This window comes from Scyliorhinus torazame, chromosome 3 (assembly GCF_047496885.1).
Source record: "Scyliorhinus torazame isolate Kashiwa2021f chromosome 3, sScyTor2.1, whole genome shotgun sequence".
Lineage (NCBI taxonomy): Eukaryota > Metazoa > Chordata > Chondrichthyes > Carcharhiniformes > Scyliorhinidae > Scyliorhinus > Scyliorhinus torazame.
Genome location: NC_092709.1, coordinates 31,730,030 through 31,747,301, shown reverse-complemented (window position 1 = coordinate 31,747,301; position 17,272 = coordinate 31,730,030). Strand labels below are relative to the sequence as shown.

General features: G+C 47.6%; 1 protein-coding gene across 3 annotated transcripts in view; it reads left to right on the top strand.

Annotated features, from left to right (window-relative positions):
• The window catches only part of LOC140408394 (uncharacterized), a 219,392-nt gene that overhangs the window by 161,514 nt on the left and 40,606 nt on the right, over window positions 1-17,272 (top strand). For 2 of the 3 annotated variants that reach the window (XR_011940099.1, XM_072495522.1), the window contains exon 21: window positions 9,356-9,544. Coding sequence is in view for 2 of the 3 variants with exons in the window: in XM_072495522.1 (XP_072351623.1) it covers window positions 9,356-9,544 (189 nt within the window). In the remaining variant the exon portion in view is untranslated. The remainder of the gene's footprint in view (window positions 1-9,355; window positions 9,545-17,272) is intronic. The other variant, XM_072495523.1, reaches the window with a different exon arrangement.

Sequence of the window (17,272 nt, the reverse complement as noted above, 5' to 3'; positions counted from 1 at the left end):
ATGGGGGTGACAAAGGTGCTTTCGAAAGTAGTAGGAGTCCGGGTCGAACCAAGCTGGGGGTTGGCTATATTTGGGGTTGCACAAGAGCCGGGAGTGCAGGAGGCGAAAGAGGCCGATGTTTTGGCCTTTGCGTCCCTAGTAGCCCGGCGCAGAATATTGCTAATGTGGAAAGAAGCCAAGCCCCCGGGGGTGGAGACCTGGATAAATGATATGGCGGGGTTCATAAAGTTAGAGCGGATTCAGTTCGTCCTAAGGGGGTCGGCTCAAGGGTTTACTAGGCGGTGGCAACCGTTCGTCGAATATCTTGCGGAAAGATAGATAGGGGAGAACAAAGAAGGCAGCAGCAGCGGCCCAGGACTTGGGGGGGGGTGGGGGGAGGGATGGGGGGGGATGGGGTGGGGGGGTGTGTGGCCTGAGACAAGGCAGTTGCCAATTAGGGCTAGTTTTTATTTTTTGTTATTTAATATTTATTTATTTGTTGTTGTTTTTGTTTAAATTTAAAAAAGGTCATTATTATCTGTATTGTTACAATGTTGTGTAAAGGATGCACAATGTACTGTGTTGGTTGACCAAAAATTTTCAATAAAATATTATTTAAAAAAAAAAAAAGAAGGCGTACGGTGTGTTAGCTTTTATTGGTAGAGGGATTGAGTTTCGGAGCCATGAGGTCATGTTGCAGCTGTACAAAACTCTGGTGCGGCCGCATTTGGAGTATTGCGTGCAATTCTGGTCGCCATATTATAGGAAGGATGTGGAAGCATTGGAAAGGGTGCAGAGGAGATTTACCAGAATGTTGCCTGATATGGAAGGAAGATCTTATGAGGAAAGTCATGAGGCTGTTTCATTAGAGAGAAGAAGGTTAAGAGGTGACTTAATTGAGGCATACAAGATGATCAGAGGATTGGATAGGTTGGACAGTGAGAGCCTTTTTCCTCGGATGGTGATGTCTAGCACGAGGGGACATAGCTTTAAAATGAGGGGTGATAGGCATAAGACAGATGTCAGAGGTAGGTTCTTTACTCAGAGAGTAGTAAGGGCGTAGAATGCCCTGCCTGCAACAGTAGTGGACTCGCCAACACTAAGGGTATTCAAATGGTCATTGGATAGACATATGGATGATAAAGGAATAGTGTAGATGGGCTTTAGAGTGGTTTCACAGGTCGGCGCAACATCGAGGGCCGAAGAGCCTGTACTGCGCTGTAATGTTCTATGTTCTATGCTCCTGGTGGCGACGGGTTTGCAATCCGGGGTGAGATTCGCAAACAGGGAAGGCGGGTCGACCTTAAGGGTCGCGAGGCCGCAGACAGTAAGGGGGGGCTATAGGGCCGCCGAATTTAAAAGTGAGGCTTTGCAAGTTACATTGGAAGTCCAACCCCAGGAGTGTAGCCGCACAGAGATGCGGCAGGACATAAAGGCGGAAATTGTTGAATTTCCTGCCTTGGACAGTGAGGTTTGCTAGGAAAAACCCCTTTATCTCCACCGAGTGCGACCCGGAGGCCAGGGAGATTCCTTGGTTTACAGGGTGGGTAACAAGTGAACAGCGCCTTACTGTGTCTGGGTGTATAAAGCTCTCCGTGCTCCCAGAGTCGATCAGGCAAGTCGTCTCGAGGCCGTTGATGAAGATCGTCGTCGTTGCTGTTGCGAGTGTCCGAGGTCGATTTTGGTCCAGCGTCACCGAGGCCAGATGGAGCAGTTGTGGGTTGTGATTGGGCAGCATGTAGTCAGCTTTGCTGGGGGCCTGGGGACCCATCCAAGATGGCATCACCCATGGATCGCACATGGTGGTCGGCGATGTACAAAATGGCGGCGGGGATGGACAAAATGGCTGCGCCCATCCGTCCAACATGGTGTCCGAGGGGCAAGATGGCCGCAGCCATGGGTCGGGCGTTGTCCTCGGGTAGGGGGGGTGGCGGTGAGTGCTGGCCGCCTGGGGCCTGAAGGGAAGGTTGCCACGGCGGTCCGGAGTCGTTGGAGACCGCGGCCACGGCTCGTGCTTGGCAGACCCCCACAAAATGGCCCTTCTTGCCGCACCCTTTGCAGGTGGAGGTGCGGGCTGGGCAGCGCTGGTGGGGGTGTTTTACCTGCCCGCAGAAGAAGCAACGGGGCCCAACAGAGCTAGCGGGCCGTCTTACAGCGCAGGCCTGCGGGGACACGGGGAAGGTCAGCGGGGCTGCCGCTGTGGGATGCCACGCAGCCCAGGGGGCCGCCACGCGGTCGGGCGCATAGGACTGCGCGTTTTGGGAGACAATATCCATGGGCCCTGCCAGGGCCCGTGCCTCTCTCGGTCCCAGGGTGTCCTTTTCTAAAAGTCTTTGTCGGATCTCTGAAGAGCTCATACCTGCTACGAAGACATCCCGGATTAGAAGTTCCGTGTGCTCGCTGCCCGAAACTTGCGGGCAGCCACAGTTTCTGCCCAGCACCAGTAGCGCACGGTAGAAGTCCTGCAGTGATTCCCCTGGGCTTTGTCGTCTATTTACAAGCAGGTGACGTGCATAGACCTGGTTCACAGGGCGTATATAATGTCCTTTTAACAGCTCGATCGCATCATCGTAGTCCTCAGCCTCCTCTATGAGGGAGAAGATTCCAGGGCTTACTCTTGAGTGCAGAAGATGCAGTTTCTGTTCTCTTGAGCGGGTGCCTCCGGCCATATCGAGGTAGCCTTTAAAGCACGCCAGCCAGTGCTTAAAAATCGCAGCCGAATTCTCCGCATGGGGGCTGAGTTGTAGACACACCGGCATGATTCGGAGATCCATTCTTCAGTTCAAGAGCAGTCTATTAAATTGATGCACGATCAATTAAACTCGACGAGGTTAACTGAAGGCTTTAATAGACTAGATCTGTTTCCCAGCAGCTTCGGTACAGAATGAGGGCTGCTGGGACGGCATCTGTTCTTATACCCCGCCTGTCAGGGCGGAGCCACATGCCAAACATCCAATGGCAAGCTGCTAGGCTTACCCAATGGTCTACAGCCTCTCGGGTACCACAATACCTGAAACTACCACAGTGGTCATATGCCGAATTTCCTTAGTTTCCTGAGGACGTATCGGCGCTGTGTGCTTTCTTGGTGGCAGCGTTGACGTGGGTGGACCAGGATAGAGTTTTGGAGATGTGCACCCCTAGGAATTTGAAACTGCTAACCATCTCCACCTCGGCCCCGTTGATGCTGACAGGGGTGTGTACGGTACTTTGCTTCCTGAAGTCAATGACCAGCTTTTTAGTTTTGCTGGCATTGAGGGAGAGATTGTTGTCGCTACACCACTCCACTAGGTTCTCTATCTCCCTCCTGTATTCAGACTCGTCGTTATTCGAGATCCGGCCCACTATGGTTGTATCGCCAGCAAACTTGTAGATGGAGTTGGAACCAAATTTTGCCATGCAGTCATGTGTGTACAGGGCGTAGAGTAGGGGGCTAAGTACGCAGCCTTGCGGGGCCCCGGTATTGAGGACTATTGTGGAAGAGGTGTTGTTGTTCATTCTTACTGATTGTAGTCTGTGGGTCAGAAAGTCGAGGATCCAGTTGCAGAGTGGGGAGCCAAGTCCTAGGATTTGGAGCTTTGATATGAGCTTGGCTGGGATTATGATGTTGAAGGCAGAGCTGTAGTCAATAAATAGGAGTCTGATGTAGGAGTCCTTGTTGTTGAGATGCTCTAGGGAAGAGTGTAGGGCCAGGGAAATAACATCTGCTGTGGACCGGTTGCGGCGGTATGCGAATTGCAGTGGATCAAGGCTTTTTGGGAGTATGGAGGTGATGCGCTTCATGATCAACCTCTCGAAGCACTTCATTACGACTGAAGTCAGGGCCACTGGTCGGTAGTCATTGAGGCACGTTGCCTGGCACCGGTATGATGGTGGTCTTCTTGAAGCAGGTGGGGACCTCGGAGTGGAGTAGGGACAGGCTAAAGATGTCCGCGAACGCCTCTGCTAGCTGGTCCACACAGGCTCTGAGTGCACGACCAGGGATCCCGTCCGGGCCCGTCGCCTTCCAAGGGTTCACTTTCAGGAAGGCCGATCTGACTTTGGAAGCTGTGATGGTGGGTATGGGTGAATTATGGGCTGCTGGGGCGCTCGTCAGCGGATTGTTGGTTTCCTGTTCGAACCGAGCACAGAATGCATTGAGTTCATTGGGGAGGGGTGCGCTGCTGCCGGAGATACTGCTCGGCTTCGCTTTGTAGCCCGTTATGTTGTTTAGTCCTTGCCACAACCACCAAGAGTCTGTCTGTGACTCTAGCTTGGTTTGATATTCTATCTTGGCATCTCGGATGGCTTTGCGGAGGTCATGCCTGCATTCCTTGTATAGGTCAGGGTCGTCTGACTTGAACGCCTCAGACCTGACCTTCAGTAGGGAGTCAATCTCACGATTGAGCCATGGTTTCCGGTTGGGGTACGTACGTACTGCTTTCTTTGGCACGCAGTCGTCCACACATTTACTGATAATGTCTGTGACGGTAGTGGCATACTCATTTAAGTTGGTCGCTGAGTTCTTAAATATGGACCAGCTTATATGGATAGCTTGTTTTGATACATGTTTGTAATAAAATACACTTTTTTTTTAAAAATGAGTGGAGGCAGCTGCTGTTCTATATGGGCAGATGCCTCCACAAAATACATTTGTGCAAATCCTGGACTGGCCCATTCCGACCCCCATGAAAATAGTCGGTGCTGTGTTTGGAAATGGGAATTCTGAGTTTCAGCCTTTTCCACTATTTTTGCAATGATAGAGAGGCTCTCCGTCATTGCAACAATCCAAGCTTGAAGGTTCCTTTTATCAAGCCTCACCATATTAAATTTTCATTTATCTAATGCAAGCGTTGTCATGAGGGTGTGGGGCAATCCAGACTAAATTACTGCAAATGCAGGCCAAATGGGACCGTGGATAGACGAATGCTGTGCTATTTTTAGGGTGAAGATTACATCAATTCTGTTGTGAAGCACATTACTCATCCACCTCTTCATTTTAAGAGCTGCAAGTTTTCTTCAGTTAAACATTCAAATCTTTGGCTTTGATACCATGTCAGATAGCTGAGAAGCCAATAGTCTCAAGATAAATTGGTCTTAATTGTCACCGTCAATAATTACAGCACTGTATGAAATCTATAACCGGTCAGCAAAGATTTATTGTAATTCATTTCAGCTACTGGACAGCTTCAGAGAAAATGTGAAGTAATTTTTCATCCTCAAAGGCTGTAGTCTGGCAGAGCAGTCTGTAATAGAAAGCACATGGAATGGAGATTGAGGGCGAGCTCTAATGGCCACGCCTCGCCCGACTCGGGTCACAACACGGTTGGTAAGTCTTGCGAGAGGCCTCTCGTGAGATATATGTGACTCGCTACCCTTGCGAGATCTATTGGGATCTCACGAGATGTCGTGATTTGGATCCCGCCCGCAATGGGTGCGGCCTAAATTTGCACATTAAAGTATGCAACAAATCGCCAAATCTAACCAGTGCCCGGGATCGAATCCCCTCGCCGAGTGGAAACCAGCCGGGCGCCATTTTGCACTGGTCTCCACAAACAGGCACCAGATGGAACAGCACTTGGGAGGGTCTCCCAGCCGAATAGAGGTACCCAGGTGGTCGGCCTCTGGGCAGGGTGGCACTGTGGCACTGCTGATGCCACCTGGGCACCATGGCATTGTGACCTGGACACCAGGCTGGCAGTGCCACGGTGGCATTTTGCCCCCACCGGGGATCGGGCCCGGGGGGGGGGGGTGGTCCACAGCCATTTTGAAGTGGGATGCGGTGGGCTTGAGGGCTCCCCTAACAGATAGCTTGGGGAGGGGGGCGTGTTGGGGGATCGAGAGAAATGGCGCCCTGATCTCTTCCTGCATTGGTGAGTGGAGCTCCTCAGTGCAGGAAATGAAGCAAAGTGCGGCCTTGGCGGGGCCTTTCCCACTGAGGCCCAAAGAAATAATAGAGTCCCGTTTGATAGTGGGGCATGCTTGTAGTGTCGGAAAACACCCTGCTATACCCACCCACAAAGAGACTTTTGTTTTGTTAAATCGCGCCCTGGTTATATAATGGAATGGTGCTCTCCCAATCCATTTTGGCACATGGTCTCCATACAATTCGAAATCATGCAGACACCTCAAGAGGTGACAATAATCTATCTCACCTTGCAGAGTATTGGATGTTTGAAACTGGCGTGTCAGATCTGTAGCAGGGTAACACAAGAATTACAACTACAAGAGTTCCTGAAGTTTTAAGCTAAACATCAGTGTATATACCAAGAGGACTTTCTTTGTGTGGGCGAATGCATTTCCCACTTGCCAGTGTGTTGTAGAAGATCTTTCTGATTCATTTATCAGATGCTCAAACCATGTAACCGACTATTGTGGCTCTGCCTTCATGATCTGAGCATCTAATGCTTGGCATGCCAGCTTTTTAAAGAATTTTCATTTGGGGCTTCTTGTCTTAGATCTGGTCATTACGACTTGCCTCAGGCAGCCTCGGTGAAAGTGATTCAGTTCCTTAATGTGGTGTGAATATGTTGTCCAGGTTTCAGTTCTGAAGCAGTGTCTTCCGAGGGACAGCTCTGCATACTTTGAGCTTGATCTGGAGGCTGAAGCCTCTCTTTTTGTCACCCCTCCAATGTTTATTTTTGTGGCGGGTTTTTCAGGGAGTTTCCCGCCGGCTCTGCCGGTGTGTTCCCCACTGCTATTCAATGAGACTTAGTGGGCTGGATTCTCCGTTGGCAGGATCCTCCATTTCGCTGGCAGCGCACTCACGCCCGTGGATTTCCCAATGGCGTGGGGGTGGCCACAATGGCAAACCCCATTGACCGGGCGGGAATTTCCTGTTGTCAGGCGGGCACAGCCGGAGAATCACATCCAGAGTCCCGTGCCAGGCGCATTTAGCCAAGTGTTTCTCAGCGCTGCCAGGGTGCCAGCGCCACAGTGCCTAGGTGGCATTGGGGTGCCAGGATACCACCCTGCCCAGAGCCCAACCTGGCTCCTGATCGCCTGGGAGCCCCCTCCCCCCCCCCCCCCCCGCAAAGTGTCAGTATGCCTAGTCCACATTGTGGGGACCAGTGCTAAACAGCACTCACTTGGGGTCTCCAAGGTCCCTCCAATGTTTGTCAATAATTAGCTGGCGTTGGTAATTCTGCAGGTTTCTTCTGTTTCAATGTGAATATCACTGAACAGGGTGTAACCCAAGCAGATTAAACTGTCCACATGATCCATGTGATTACCGAGTTATGATGAAGCGAAATCCTTGCCCAGAGCTGATGAGGCCGCACCTGGAGTATTGTGTGCAGTTTTGGTGCCCTTACCTGAGGAAGGATGTTCTTGCTATGGAGGGAGTGTAGCGTAGGTTTACCAGGCTGATTCCTGGGATGGTGGGACTGTCATATGAGGAGAGACTAAATTGGTTAGGATTATATTCATTGGAGTTTCGAAGAGTGAGATGGGATCTCATAGAAATTTATTAAATTATAACAGGATTAGCCAGGATAGATTCAGAAAGAATGTTCTCAATGGTGGGGAAGTCCAGAACGAGGGGTCATAGTTTGAAGATAAGGTGTAAACCTTTTAGGTCTGAGGTGAGGAGAAATTTCTTCACCCAGAGAGTGGTGAATCTGTGGAATTCACTACCACATACCATGGCAGATGATGGAATTTGAATTCAATAAAACTCTGGAATTAAAGTCTAAAGCTGACCATAAAACCATTGTTGATTGCTGTAAAAACCCCATCTGGTCAAACAAATGCCTTTCAGGGAAGAAAATCTGCCGTTCTTACCTGGTCTGGTCTATATGTGACTCCAAATCCACAGCAATGTTGCTGACTCTTAAACGCTCTCAGAAGCCACTCAGTTCAAGGGCAATTAGGGGTGATTAATAAAATGTTGGCCCAGAAAAAAATAATACTCCAGTTGGGGCATATAGCCTTTACAACGTGCTTGTTTTTGTACCCTCTGTATTCTTTTTTTATGATGTGAAGATGCCGGCGTTGGATTGGGGTGAGCACAGTACGAAGTCTTACAACACCAGGTTAAAGTCCAACAGGTTTGTTTCAATGTCACTAGCTTTCGGAGCGCTGCTCCTTCCTCAGGTGAATGAAGAGGTCTGTTCCAGAAACACGTATATAGACAAAGTCAAAGATGCCAAACAATGCTTGAGGTAGACAACGTTGGCGTCATTGACGTCATTGATGACAATGAACATCTTGCCAAGGTCATCCCCACACCCCCACTACTTGCCTTCAAACAACCGCGCAACCGCAAACGAACCATTGTTTGCAGCAAACTACCCAGTCTTCAGAACAGTGACCACGACACCACACAACCCTGTCATGGCAATCTCTGCAAGACGTGCCAGATCATCGACATGGTGATCATCCCACTATTACACGTGAGAACACCACCCACCAGGTACGCGGTACATACTCGTGCGACTCGGCCAACGTTGTCAACCTCATACGCTGCAGGAAAGGATGTCCCGAAGCGTGGTACATTGGCGAGACCATGCAGACGCTGCGACAACGAATGAACGGACATCGCGCAACAATCACCAGGCAGGAATGTTCCCTTCCAGTCGGGGAACACTTCAGCAGTCAAGGGCATTCAGCCTCTGATCTCCGGGTAAGCGTTCTCCAAGGCGGCCTTCAGGACCCGCGACAACGCAGAATCGCCGAGCAGAAACTTATAGCCAAGTTCCGCACACATGAGTGCGGCCTCAACCGGGACCTGGGATTCATGTCGCATTACATTCATCCCCCACCATCTGGCCTGCAAAATCCTACCAACTGTCCTGGCTTGGTACAATTCACACCTCTTTAACCTGGGGTTACCCCATCTCTGGATCTGTAAAGATTTAATCACCTGCTAATGCTCGCATTCCTAGCATTGTTTGGCATCTTTGAATTTGTCTATATATGTGTTTCTGGAACAGACCTCTTCATTCCCCTGAGGAAGGAGCAGCGCTCCGAAAGCTAGTGACATCGAAACAAACCTGTTGGACTTTAACCTGGTGTTGTAAGACTTCGTACTGTTCTTTTTTTATAACCTTCTCAACTTGTCCCGCCGCCTTCAAAGATTTATGCCTGACACCCTTAAGGCTCTCCATTCCTGCAATCCCTTTTAATGATACAATTTTGTTCATATTGCCTTGCCTCTTTCTTCCAAGCCGAATGCATCACTTCACAATCCTCTGCATTAAATCTCATCTACAATATGTCTGTTCATTTCACGGTTCCTGCTCTTGAAGTCAGCTATTATCCTCCTCACTGTTTACGATATTTCCGAGTTTCATGTCATCTGCAAACTCTTAAATTATACTCTGTCTACCCAATCATTAATGTATTCAACAAAATACTGTCATTGTCTTTCGAATTAAGTTGCCTCTTTCATATGTTCCAGATCCTGTTGGAAGATCTCGACATGAGTGTGCCATTTCAAGTCAGCATCCAGACAGTTGGAGCTAATGGTCTGGCTTCTGAGAAGGTTACTGTGCAATTTCTGAACTGCCAATCACATAAGAAAGCTTTATCAGTACAGCCCCGCCTTTCACCGGCCTCTCAGACTGACATGAATTCAGAGACACTGCAGGTACAATGTACACTAATCAAACAGCCTGTATACAGTATTCTGTGGCAGCGTTTTCATCTCCAATGCGCAAAGTTAAAAGTGTTCATGCTCGGCAGTTGTTTAACAACATGGAAACAGATGGTTGTTAAAGGAATATTAAGTGGTAAGTTAGCTCACAAGACAGGTTACAGAAGCACAAAGGAAAATGTAATATTGCAGCCAAGATGTGGGCTTTCTGACATTTTCATCCCTTTCTTGGCAATAGTGGGACAATATGAGCGGAAAGGCTCCTACATGTAGATCTAAGCAACAGAATAAGTTGAACAGCACTAATTCTTATATTTCCAGAGGGAATTGTACCTTGAGGGAAGAAAATTGTGGGAGAAGGGAAAATTTTTATTTTTTTTTAAATTCTTAGCGAGGGAACGTTTATGGCAAGACCCAAATTTGTAAAGAGACCACAAAATCAGAGAGAGGCCTTGCCGAGATCAAAGATGGAATGGTGCATGAGAAACTGGATAGAACAAAGTGAATCATCCAACATATCAGCATTAAGGTGATGCGTCACACTCAAGGCTATGCTGAAGTAAGACTCATGCAGGTAAATGGTGCAAGGGCCAAGGCTGGGAAGATCAGAGGAAGAAGCACAAATTGGAAGAGGACAATGGGAAATAAAAAAAATTGGAGTTTGAGGATGTAGCTTTGATGTCAAGTTAGCATTTACTTCTGTGGATAGTTGCCCAGGGGTGTTACACAGACAAATCGCATGTCTAATTCCTGGGTAACTACACAACTGGCCACCAAATCACTCACACTGACCCCCAACCATCTCACTGACTGCCATGCAGGGGGACGTCTCTGGCTTCTGCATCAGGAGTTGGGATGCTGATGGAGTGGCTGGGGGTGGGGTGGACAGGACTTGCATTGACTTACTTTCACCAATCCATGCCTGCGTGAATCATGGCCGAGAGGCCTGGAACATGACCGGGGGGAATCAGGCTTCTAGCTCATTAATCGGATGCAAATTAGTTCAAATGACCCATTTGCATCCTCCCACAGGTGTGGGCGTGTAGCTCGCTGCCACCACAGGTGGGAGAATGGTGCATCGGAACGGGATCGGTGTTTTCAGCCCGAAGCTCGATTCTCTGCCGGATCGGGAACCCTGCTACCGGTGGAGCGGTGGAGGATCCACCCCATATATGCACAATTAAAATATTTTACAATATTTAAATGAAAGATTTCCCCAAGGTTACAATCTAATTTCCCGTAGGTGTAACTTGCATTAAGTACAACTTTTTTTTACTTTCACAAGTAGGCTTACATTAACACTACAACGAAGTTACTGTGAAAAGTCCCTAGTCGCCACATTCCAGCATCTGTTCGGGTACACACAGGGAGAATTCAGAATGTCCAAACTACCTAACAGCACGTCTTTCGGGACTTGTGAGAGGAAACTGGAGCACCCGGAGGAAACCCTCGCAGACACAGGGAGAACGTGTAGACTCCGCACAGATAGTGACCCAAGCCGGGAACCGAACTGGGATCCTGGCGCAGTGAAGCAACAGCGCTAACCATTGTGCTACCGTGCCAAACCTCGAGCTACTTCCTCACTTACCTTAGCCATGCTACGGCTGCTGCAACACTGGTATCTACCTGATGTGTTGGGTAGGCTGGGTCGAGGTGAACTGCACTTGATGCAGTGTAGCGAGAGACAGACCTCCAACACATGATAAAATGCAACACGATTTTATTCAACATCCAAACTATTATACATGTTCAACTGTGGGTTGACACTATGCTGACTTGACTGGAGACCTGACACGAGCCTGACCAGACTAACCTAGCTACCACATGGTGTAGGCACTGGCTAGCTCACGAGCTCTGACTGTCTCAGAGGCTGGGTCCCGAGAGAGCTGGAAAACTGGTGCCCTCTGGCTTTATAGTGGTCGTGTCCTGTCTGGTGATTGGCTGCTCTGTTCTGTGTGCTTACTGGTCATCCTGTGTGTCAAACACTCCCTGTCTGCACTCCATTGTATACATTGATGTATATTATGACACTACCCATCCATATGAAAAACTGCACACGTCGGCCCACTCCACAAAAAGCAAGATAAATCCAATCCTTGCCCCATCGGTCTACTCTTGATCATTAGTAAAGTGATGAAAGCTGTCATTTACAGTGCTGTGAAATAGCAATTACTCAGCAATTTCCTACGAACTGATGTCGAGTTTGGGTTCAGCTCCAGAGCTCATTATAGCCTCTTTCCAAACATGGACAAAGGGGCCGAATTCTAGTGGTGAGGTGACTGCCACGGTTTCATGTGACCTTACATATTAAGATCTGCTCCACCCCTCAAAGGCCTTGAGCTTTAAGTATGTAGATGTTAGTTTAACAGATCTTTTTAAGTTAACAAATATTTTAATTATTGTTTTATTTAGTGACTGTATTGCCATTTTGAGTTGCAAAAGTGGTCATTAAGCAGTCATATCTAATGTGGCTTACCAATTTGACTGTGCAGGAGTTCAGGCTGTAATGATTATTCAGTTCCATCTCCTGCAACTAATGGTTGCAAAAGTCATAACCTGCCTAATTATATGTCAAAATCTAATTGTACATTGGCATTTTTAATATTTCTGATATTTGGTAAATCTTGCTGTGATCGTCACCAGTGGCGCAGTGGTATTGTCATTGGACTAGTAAACCAGTATTCCAACTGAAGATAAATGTTCATCTCTTCTTACCTCCTGCTTTGTTGATGTAATGGAGTAATTCTGACAGTCACTGTGGTGCAGTCAGCAGAGCAACAATGAACATTAAGAATTTGCGCAGCTTCCTTCTCCTAAAAAAGACGGGAAAAAAAACTCCCCAATTTTCTTTCGGACGCGATCAATACACTGCCCGGTCTGAAAAGGGATCTGGAATTAGAAATGCAAATATTTCATGATGTAAAATCCTGTTTATAGATAGAGAGGCTTGCTGACCAGTTCTGGGATTAGGAAGTGAAAAACACCACAAAACACCACTAATGCAAAGTAGGTCAATCCAAGGTAACAGAATCAAACCTTGCCTTTATATACTGGGGCAGCACGGTAGCATAGTGGTTAGCACAATTGCTTCACAGCTCCAGGGTCCCGGGTTCAATTCTGGCTTGGGTCACTGTCTGCACATCCTCGCCATGTGTGCGTGGTTTTCCTCCGAGTGCTCCGGTTTCTTCCCACAGTCCAAAGATGTGCAGGTTAGGTGGATTGGCCATGATAAATTGCCCTTAGTGTCCAAAATTGCCCTTAGTGTTGGATGGGGTTACTGGGTTATGGGGATAGGGTGGAGGTGTTGACCTTGGGTAGGGTGCTCTTTCTAAGAGCCGGTGCAGACACGATGGGCTGAATGGCCTCCTTCTGCACTGTAAAAATTCTACAGTAACAGAGTTTCTACAGGAATATAAAAGTAAAATGCTGCAGAAGCTGGAAATCTGAAAATAAAAACAGAAAATGGTGAATAAACTCATCGGATCTGGCGACATCTGTGGAGAGAGAAACAGAGGGTGTGATTTTACTGAATGGGAACAAAGTCCCATAGTGAGCGCATTTTGCCACATGTTTCCCGGCGCTCAGGAATCTGCATATATCAGTGAGACGAGCTGTCTCACTCTAATAGGCAGATTTGCTAAAACGTGATCCCGCCCACAATGGGAAGGATTTACGTCACAACGTCTCACAAGATCACATTAGATCTCGGGAGGCACTGCGAGCCGGGTAGATCCCGGGAACGAGGTCTCCCAGCGTTAATCAGCCATGCTGCACCGCAGTAAGCTGCTTTTCAGGTGCAGCATCCAGAGTCAACGGTTCGAATCCATATGACTTATTATAGGGCTCTGAAGAAGAGTCATATAGGCTCGAAATGTTGGATGGGGTTTCCTGACGTGTTTTGCCGCATTGCAGGTGGGCTGCCATTGGCTGGCCACGGGATCTTCAGGTCCTGCTGCTGCCAATGGGGTGGGCAGAGGAATCGCCACCAGCGGGTCCAGAAGGTCCCGCTGGCAGGAACTTCTGGAAGATCCTGCCCGTTGACTCTGCTTCACCCTCTACAGATGCCGCCAGACCAGCGGAGTCCTTTTCCAGTATTTTCTGTTTTTATATTGTACAGGAATATATTTTATTTCCCTGAAGTTCGAAACAGAAAGTGGTCCTGAAGTACTGTTGGTTGTGCCAGGTCTTTAGAAGTTTATTCAATGTCTTGTAATGGACAGGACCTCCTCCTGCCCCTTAAATGGCAGGAAATAGCTGGGGCCAGGAGTTGGGCCTCCCTAAACCAAGCATTCCTGCTCCTGCTCCACTGTGAAACCCAGGGCTGACTACGTGGGTCAAATCCATGTTGGGTATGAAGGAAAAGAGGTACGTGGGACCCAGTTCCAGGATTCCGGCCCCCTTCTCATCACGGATAATAAGGGTGCAGGTCGCAAGCCCTCGCGCAGCAATCCCAAAGCCGGCAGTTCCATTGCAGGGCTGGTGATTTCAGATCCCAACCAATTTACAAGGCGCTCGGCTGACCTTTGATGGGTTCTGAAGGAGACATGTTTAGCATTTCAAACACTTGCTGATATTATTGTCATAGATCTTGTGAGTTTTGTGTATGGTGGATACTGGGTGAGTGGGCACAGGGATATAAAGAAGGGCCATGGTAGAGATATGAGGACAGTGAGTAGGGAGGCGGCAGGGGGGAATATGAGAGGTAGGGGGATATGGGGGGAAGAGGGACATGGAATAGGAAAGAGATTGGTAGGGCGGAGTGGAAAAGAGGTTGGAAGAGTAATGCTGAGTGAGGGGCATAGGCTGGTCAGTGGGGGAATGTGAGGGTAAGTGGTAGGTGTCCTAACACTCTGTGGGTTCATGTTCCGACAAACAGAGGCAGGCCTTCTAATCAGCGCACCACAGCAACCAGGTGGTTCCGACTCCAGCCCACCTCCACCAACTCCCTAAGCAAATAAGTTGGGTGGGTACTGCTGGATAGGAGATCGAGAGAAACCTCCCAGCTCATGATTCCTGCCTCACAGACAAAAGTCTGCCTGCCAGTGCCTGGAGGTGTAGCAACCTCCACAAGGATGATTTTTTTTAGGCCAAGATCCACTGGCTGACAGACTCCAGTAGGTGTCATTCTAGCACAATCACCTGGATCATGAAACAGAGAATTCCAGTGATGGAATCTCATCCTGTAAAATTGATCACCAAGCTGAGTGTTTTGTTACTTCATCAGCAGTCTGAATTATGGGGAGAATTTGTTTCTAATTAACCAGTCTGATTGACATCCTGTTTGAACTCTTTTTAAAAGGAAAAACTTGGGCTTTAGGTTCAAGACTTTAGGCTCAAGCAAAATCAAATTAATGAGTTAGACTTTTTATTGCTATCATTTTAGATCAAACCATTTTACCATGTCTAGAACTTTCATTAATGTTGTTCGAAGTTTGTGAAATCTGAAGTGAATTCCCCTAGAAATTGATTCACTCTGGCCAACCACATGAATAGGGCACAGGGATCAATTCCTGCACCCAAATGGTGTAGACCTCAGGCATTCTTGACATTACAAGGCTCTGTAACAATCCAAAGGTCCCTGTGCAGCTGGTGCACCATAGGCCTCATGTCACGCACACTAGCAAGCTGCAGATGCTAGCGGATTATCCTCAAGAAGATATTGCAAGCAGAGGATTTGAATTTTGGACCATTGTACTCCTGGTAGCAGCCCTCGGGTTGGTCTTGAAAGGCGGTGGGGAGGGGATGCGGAATGCCGAATGATATTGGATGGTGACGTTGAAGTGGGGTTGTAAGCGATTGGGAGAGGGAGAGAAGGCACCGGCTGTGTTCACGACTGCTCGATTTTACAAACAATGCTTGAAACCTTTTAGCACCTCCGCTTGTATTTCCAAAATGTTAAACTGCTGATTCAGATATAGGCCCAGGACACCTTTTTTTGTGGTTTCACCAGCATGTCGGTGTCAGAGTTCCAGCTCATAAATAATGCACGTGCTCTGCCTGCTATCTAGCTGTGGCAATTATTCTGCACCCGCAAAAGCAGACACAGCACCAGCAAATTTCTAGGCCATTAAAATCCCCAGTGCCTTCCCAGTCCTTCTCTTCAGCACAATATATTACATCACATTATAAGGCCAAGATACACCTGATACTGCTTTGATAGCTGGTTTGCTATTCATGTGTACATGTGACTAAACTATGTCCCAAGAGGAAAGTCATGTGATTATTACCATGGTGATTCACATATCGCAACTCAATACTTCGACCCTTTCATTTGAATTAACCATTTGACAGACGCACAGTCTATGACTCATGATGAGGGAATGGGCGCAAATTCATTGGTACAACAAATTAATTGGAAAAGTTAAAATGAATCAACCCTACTTTGGTTCAAAGTACCAAATGAGTTTCAAAAAATGATGTTATTTGCTCGCTAAAGTGAACGGGTCGAATTTAATTTGGTCAGACTAATACAGCAGTGACATATTTATGAGATTATTTTAACCTGTATAATGTTAGAATCATGAATGCGCTGAATGGATAGAATTTTATGGGTCATTGTGATCTTTTTAAGTAATTTCCTTCACAGATTGTAGGGCAGGAAGATGTCAGATTTAACACATATTGATTCTCAAGGGAGATGGCCTGACATAATTGCTGCATGATAGTTTTCAGAGCACCGTACAATACCAATCAGCTAAAGGAATCCAGGAGCAGATTGCTTTGTAACTTGTAACTGGGAGCAAAAAAAAATGGAACCTAACATTTCTTTTAAAGGGATCTCATTTTTGTATAAATGTCGCTGGAGTCTGACTGGAAATCCAGTCAGATGCACTACCTGACCCCTGACCAGTGGGTGGTAGCGGGAATTTTTCAGCAGGGAGCCACACAGGTTGGAGATCTGGGGACCGTCCCTGGCAACCTGTTAGAGGACTAGTCTGGAGGTGGGACTGGCAGGGCAGTTTCCAGGGCAACGGTGGGGAGGGGGGAGGATTCAGGGCTGAGGGTTTTAGGGAGAGTGGGGCTGTATATAATAGCTTAATGACTCATACTGGGTCCTGGGTTAAGCAGTCCTTATTTTTTGGGCCCAATGGAGTCCTAACAGGAACTATTTTTGAAGACTTACCTTTTTGAGCCTGGTAGCTCCTCTGACTGTGATTCTGTTGCTGGCTGCAAACAGCGCAGGACTCTCCAATGACAAATAAAAACCACATTGCGGTGCTGATGGCGCCACTAAGCAATGATTTTTAAATATTAAGAACATCACGACTCCCTCAGTCTCTGGTAGCGCTAACCACATCCCCTCCGCCCTAGCAGCCTCAATGAGGGCCTGAGTCTCCATCATAAAAATGACACAGTAGCCTGAGGCAGGAGGAACTGAGAGATTGAATTTTCAGCTGCAAGCTGCCAAAATTGTCTCTCTCTAATGGATGGAGATGCCTATGGTCCTTTTGGGATGATTATGTTCTAATAGTCAACCAGTTTTTTGCTTCTACAAGTTAACCACTTCATTTCTGAAGGTTCTTTTTAAAGAAGCATTCTTATTTATTTTCTATTGATTCAGAGCTGTCACAATACCCAATAAAGTGCCTTTATGTGAGGGATCTTCAAGAAAGCAGGAGCAAACATGAATCATTGCCTGGTAAATCTTTCTTATGTACCAAGGGCTTCATGAAAATGTTTCCATATGTGAGGCAGTTCAAAACTAGATGCCATAAATATAAA